Source organism: Xenopus laevis, chromosome 4S, assembly GCF_017654675.1.
Source record: "Xenopus laevis strain J_2021 chromosome 4S, Xenopus_laevis_v10.1, whole genome shotgun sequence".
Lineage (NCBI taxonomy): Eukaryota > Metazoa > Chordata > Amphibia > Anura > Pipidae > Xenopus > Xenopus laevis.
This window is the reverse complement of record NC_054378.1, coordinates 33,665,083-33,671,719: the sequence shown is the minus strand read 5'-3', so window position 1 is coordinate 33,671,719 and position 6,637 is coordinate 33,665,083. Positions and strand designations below refer to the sequence as shown.

Sequence of the window (6,637 nt, the reverse complement as noted above, 5' to 3'; positions counted from 1 at the left end):
ATTAGCGCCGGCGTTTTTTCATTTTAGCCGGCGTAGAGTGAGGGAAGACGTTTAGGGAGATAGGTCGCCTCAAAGACGAGGCGATTAGTCGCCAGGTGACCAAATCTCCCCAAAACGCCCAGTGTGGCCTTACCCTAAAAGGGCGGGTATTTTTATTTCCCTCTTCCTTTGTATGATAACAGAAGCACACATTTCTATAAGAAAATCTTGAAAATTACTGAAATGCCCACTTTTTAGGCAAGACACCTGCAAGTAAAGGAAGTGAGGGTTCAGCAGGCAGCACAGGCCCGTGTTATGATCCTGCAGTGAGTGACAGGGCACATCCGGGTGCCAGTGCCGGACCCGCCCTGAGTATTTCTGGCCCTGCAATGTCCACATGCCATTCATTCCCCCCTTGCACAGGTCACCCACCCGGAAACGCGGGGATCACGTGGATGTGTATCTATTTCTAAGCCTCTTTTTAGTTAAGAGACAAGTGTTACCACAACAAACGTCGCATTCCTCGAGCCTCATGTGTGTCGATGGTGGGGGGACAGTGACCAAACACGTCGCATTAGCTGACACAGAGCTTTACAGAGAAGCGGTTTAATCAACGATGTCTAAGAACATTAAAGCAGGTCTATTCAAATCCTCACTAATTCCTAATCAATCAACTCACCCTGTGTATTCTCCCCCTCACCCCATTATTTGCTTGTAACGAGATTGAGAGGGAAATAGGAAATAAAAGGATTAAAACTATTTGTACTGTGTTAATACACTCAGGTGTTGTTTTTTTTTTTTAAATGTCGGCCAGGATGTGCCCTACTCCTGTCCCCAACTCCCCCACCTATTTATGACACCCTCCCCTCCCCTGCAGCAAACACAGAATGTGCATCCTGATCTGCTCGTTTCTGCCATTGACGTCATTGGCTAACCACATGACGCAGCGAGAGCCAATCAGAGGAAAGCAGCTCCTGCAATCTTTTAGCAATTGCCTCTCAGTGGCACACACACACATACATCCACACACTCACACTCATACACACACACCATAAGTACAAATGAACACACACTGACACAGGCAACACATAGATACATGCAGGGAAAAAAAAGGAAGCAGAGCTCTGATCACACACAAAGGGGACCCAAGGCAGGCTTCCCCTCACTGCTAAACTCTGGATCTTGTTGCTTCATCACACCTCGGATAAAATATGGATTTAATTAAGTAGGACACTGGAATTCCCCAGCACCAGCTTCCTGGGGGGGAACTGCTGAGATTTGAAGGTTTTTATTTTCTTTTTATTGGTGGATTTTTTTAGGGGATCCGTTGTCTTCAGGCGTTTGGATTTTCTCCCCTTCCTCTCCGCACTCTTTGTTTTTGGGATTTAATAAAAGAAGGAATATATATCCGGGCTCAGTGGCTGCCATGGATTTTACTGGCAGCTCATGTGGAGGCAGTGATCACAGGCAGATAGAGGAGAACAAGCCACTGCTGGGGGAGATGGCTGCTACAGGGGGCAGTAAGATGGGAGCTGTACCATGTAGGAGATCCCTCCTGCACTTCAGTGGCATGAGGTACAAACTGCTGCAAGAAGGGGACATTCAGGTCTGTGCTATAAGGCACCCCAGGACCTTTCTCAGCAAGATCCTCACCTCTAAATTCTTAAGGAGGTGGGAACCCCATCACCTAACCCTGGCAGATAACAGCCTGACCTCAGCTACGGTAAGTCTATTTGACTGTTAGTCTGTCACATACCAGGGATGTCCAGTCAGCAGCTGAACTACAGCAGCCAGCATCCACAGTCTAGGGCAGGATAATGGTGTGAGTTGTAGTTCAGCAGCCGGAGTTCTGCATGCAGGCAATCCCACTAAAGTGGCAATGATCAGAGATCTTGTGTGATCATTCTTTTGTGTGGTTGTTTTTGATCTCTCTCTAAAATGCAGCAGTAAGAATTGTCATTCTGTAATCCGCAACCGTTGATTAAGATAGCATTTACATGTTTGCTTGGAAATTAAGATATATTAATCTATGTGAGTGGTAGAACACCTCCTGTTTTATATAGGAACCTTCTAAAGCTTCCCTTTACTGTGTTCTAAGATCAGTAAAAGGGCTTTGTATTATCCAGCCGTGTACACTGCTGTACATACAGAATGCAGGTGCACCAGCCATGCTATAGGGTAGGTGTGCATTTCTGCATCATTGTACTTTTGCAAGGCAACACTTGCTTTATTCCCCTTTGTAATTACTGTTAGTTGTATTGTTTGAATAATTGAAATCCAAAAATAAAAGGTACAAATATACTCTTTTAAAGGGATTAGCTGTTTTTACGCCAAGAATAGTATTTCAGTTGACTGGTATAATCTTTTCCTGTCACGTTTATTTGACTCCTAAAGAAGATGTAGCATCGAAACAGTGTTGTTCATTTGTACGGTTTTTCTATCATTCCCGTTTATTGTTTTCAAGCTATATCTATATATGCCTACATTTATATTTTTTGTGTGTGTTTTTTGCTTCTATCATCTATTTTGTCATATGCAATTGACTAATTTAGGCAGGGGGTGGGTGTATAGTTATGGCAAGCTGCCCAGTAACAGTGCCAATGAATCTCTGTACAGCATGAACAAGGGATGCAGTGCAGCACAATACAATAGTGACATCCATCAGGCATACAGTATATGGTATGGTCCGAAACAAACATATTTCATGCACCTGTAAACACCTCCTGGATTGATATATATAAGATTATTGTTTATGTATATACACAACTCAGGGGCCTTCATAACTCTTTCATCCAAGGGACATGTTGAATGCAAAACTGAGGATTCTCCGTTGCAGAACACTTGCTTTAGTTATAGTAAATGTTGTCCTTATTTTAGTGAATTCATGATGAAATGTTGCTTACTTTTGTTCTGGGTACTTCTTGTGTATCTACATGCCATTATACTGCAGTGTCAACATAGATTAAAAATGTGCACTTTCTGTGCTTTAGCCAAAATATAAAGATATGATCATTTAAGTATGCCAGTGAATAAGTATTGAAGTTATAAAAAATTATATATTTCTGATAAATTGTACACAATCACACAACTGATTGTGGCTGCAGCAGCTCTCCTTTGTAGATAGAAGCAGGGATCTCCATTTTACTTCATAGCCATCAGCAGATTAGAACACAGAAGCAGAAATGGCTTAGAAAAGTATATCATTTGTCCAGTGTAGTTATAGATGGACAAATCTTTTTCTTACACCGCATTGGCTGTCTTTACAACTTATTCATGTGGTGGGTCAGTGATTTGTCATTCTATATATTTTAATGTCAGATATATGAAAATGATGATGTCTTAGAACAATGTTTGTTGAGCAGACTAGACTTTTCTTTGAACAGCCCTGTACATTTTGATTGCTGCAAGCTTGCATCTGGTACATTCTTTTATTTTATATTTTAAAAGATATACTTTTTTTAACACAGACATACCAGTTTCCACAGACTGAAAGAAAACTATGTCTGTCTCTGCATTCACTGGGACAGCCCTCCCCATCCCCTCAGGCTCACAATGTAATACATCCACTCCCTCACCTTGTTCCATTGTGAAGTGATGAATTCTGGAACTTGAAGTCTCTCTACTTTCAGAGAATTTGTGGTCCACCTACTATACAAGGTACTGATCTTCAAGTCTCAGAATCCATCACTTCATAGTGGAGCAAGATGAGGGAAGGATTGCATAAGGGCAGGACTCCACAGACGATTCCGCCGCAATCCAACGCGATACGCAAAAATGCAGGCGTCACGTCAGATGCGACGGAAATAAAGTAAGTATTTCTATTGTCGTATTGTGTCGCGCCAACTCTGCGACACGATCCGACAATAGCATTACTTAGCTTCACGCTACGTCTGCATCCGTCAGTGGTGTCACGTTGCATCAACAATTCGACACAATCTGACAATAGCATTACTAACCTTATTTCTGTCAGCAGAATCGTCCATGGAGTCCTGCCCTTACACTGTAAACTTAACAGGTGTAGTATATAATGTAGTGTTGTCCTGTACTGGTAAAAAATGTATTTGCTTCAGAAACTCTACAATAGTTTATATAAACAAGCTGCATTGTTGTCATGGTGGCAGCCATCCAAAGCTTAAAATGGAGAAAAAGCTCACGACACAACAGATAACAGATAAGCACTATATTAGTACAATAGGATTCTTCAGAACTTATCTGTTATCTACAGTGTATCCTGTGCTTGAATGGCTGCCCCCATGGCTACACAGCAGCTTGTTTATATAAACTATAGTAGTGTTTCTGAAGCAAACACACCAGCTGTAACAGTGCAGGGCAAATATTAAATTGCCATTGCTTTGAAACACTTACATTTTTTGGTGTTACTTTAAACTAGGTAACTTGTGCTGCCTTGTCTTACTTGAAGACATTTTAAGTTCTCAAACTGAACACCACTTTTGAAATCATGTACATCATTTACTGAGTGAAAGTTGCCTTAGTACAGTTTTTATGAGTGGATGGAGTTGGCTTCAGACGGCAGTTAGCTTGTAGCCTTACAAAGGTGACAAGTTTTGTTATTATTGTTTCAGTAATGCACCTGTGTGGTTAAATTGACTTCATTGCTGTCTTTAGAATATGCCTTGGGCAGACATGCAGGAATAGCAACATTACTGGCAGTTTATCACAGCAAGAATTTGTTTCTGGAAGCACTAATTAGTTATGTGAGTTGCCAGTTTTATGTTTTCCAAGTTATGATAAAAAATCTTCTCTTTGTCTGTCTGACAACTATTCATTTGATGTTGACACTCCATTTCTTCAGTTTTTTTTTTATCTGACAGATTGTGACTAAATATGGTAATCCTATCATAATGAAAATTGAAAAACTCAGCCCTGATCCAAACTAAATAGGTGTTTTACTTAGAGGGGAACTCCAGACAAACATTTACTTGAAAAGTAAACATCATTTCAAGCAACTTTGCAATATACAGTTAAAAAATATGCAGACTTTTCATGATTTTTAATGGTTTGTAACAGTTCCCTAAGCTTGGCCCCTGCTCTCCTGATGTACGAAACGTGTAGGATCAAATTACCATTATGTAAGTGTTTTTGATGTAATAAAATTGAATTTTTTACAAATGAGTGTGCAATCGCAATATTTTGTATTTTTTATCATTGGACCAGGAGACTCAATTCGGCCTCCATGTGATTGGCACCTCCGTATTGATTTTAATTATTCCCCTTTTTTTAGGGTGTGCGCTCTCTAAATTATAGTTGCTCCTGCTGATCTGTCTGACTATTTTGCTGAGCTGGCTGACTACTGTTATTAGTAGAAATACACTGGCACACACGGCAATTCAAACAGGGAAATCCCTTGTGTCTTTATTTGCAGAGAAGCAACGTTTCGGGGTGGTACCCCTTTGCCACCCCGAAACGTTGCTTCTCTGCAAATAAAGACACAAGGGATTTCCCTGTTTGAATTGCCGTGTGTGCCAGTGTATTTCTACTATTTGACCTTGGGGAGGGTGCCGATCCCTCCAGCATTGAGCACCTGGCTATCCTGACTGAAGGCCTGGGTGTGCGAGCCGACATTTCTATCTTGACTACTGTTATTAGCCTGCATCCTCCAAACCCCACAACTCCCTGTACACGTGATTTCAATAAGGAACGGAACATCACAGTGCAATGCATTGTGGGTTATGTAGTTCCTGCATGTTGCCTGTAAGCTGTGGAGAAGTTCCTGCCAGGATTTCAAATGATGCAGAATGAGAAGAACTGTTGAACAGCTAGATTTCAGCATAGAAAATGGCATTTATCAATACTTTTTGAAGAAACCGATAACTGTGATGGGTATATTGGGGGTTTCTGTGTTATGTGGGCCTCTTTATCAAATTTTGGTTTAGAAGGTGGAGTTCCACTTTAAGCTGATAGTGTCTCTATGGGTATATTGCTATGCAATATTAAGAAAACAAATAAAAACAAACAATGGCAGGTGTCAAATTGGTAATTATTTAATTTCACTGAGCAAATTTGTGCTTAGTAACAAATTAGATTATTTGGGTGGGGTATGTGTAAAGAGGTGTTTGGTTGAAAAAGTAGGAAAAGATTCATGTCTATATCGCTTTGCCACATTATGTAAGCATAAAAATGTCCTTATTTAAAGGGGTTGTTCACCTTCAAACAACTATTTGGTTTCAGATAGATCACCAGAAATAACGACTTTTTCCAATGACTTTCTATTTTCTATGTGTGACGGTTTTTCTAATATTGAAGTGTAAAGTGTCATTTCTCGAAGCAGCTCTGGGAGGGGGGGTCGCAGATCGTGTAAACTGTTCTAAATTGATACATTTAGTTGATACATTTCTTATCTTTGTCCCTGCTGAGCAGAATCTCTGGGTTCCATTTCAGGCAGTTGTTAGACTTGATACAATTGATACAATTGTTGCTGATACTCCAGAGATGCTGCTGAGAAATGTATCAACTAAATGTTGCAAAATTGTAACAGTTCAGAGTTTGCGCCTTAATTACTGAACTGCCAGACTCAAACACGAACATTCACCTTTAAACTTACGGTAGATTTTGGAAAAAACGTAAAAAATAAATAATGGAAAGTAATTGAAAAAAGTCTTTATTTCTGGGGAACAATCTAAAAACAACTGAATTGAAA

General features: G+C 40.4%; 1 protein-coding gene across 3 annotated transcripts in view; it reads left to right on the top strand.

Annotated features, from left to right (window-relative positions):
* Positions 1-920: 920 nt before the first annotated feature.
* cmip.S (c-Maf inducing protein S homeolog) overlaps positions 921-6,637 on the top strand; it is a 121,877-nt gene continuing 116,160 nt past the window's right edge. Inside the window, exon 1 of one of the 3 annotated variants that reach the window (XR_005960862.1) lies at positions 921-1,702. Coding sequence is in view for 2 of the 3 variants with exons in the window: in XM_018260462.2 (XP_018115951.1) it covers positions 1,406-1,702 (297 nt within the window). In the remaining variant the exon portion in view is untranslated. The remainder of the gene's footprint in view (positions 1,703-6,637) is intronic. The other 2 variants (XM_018260462.2, XM_018260463.2) reach the window with 2 other exon arrangements.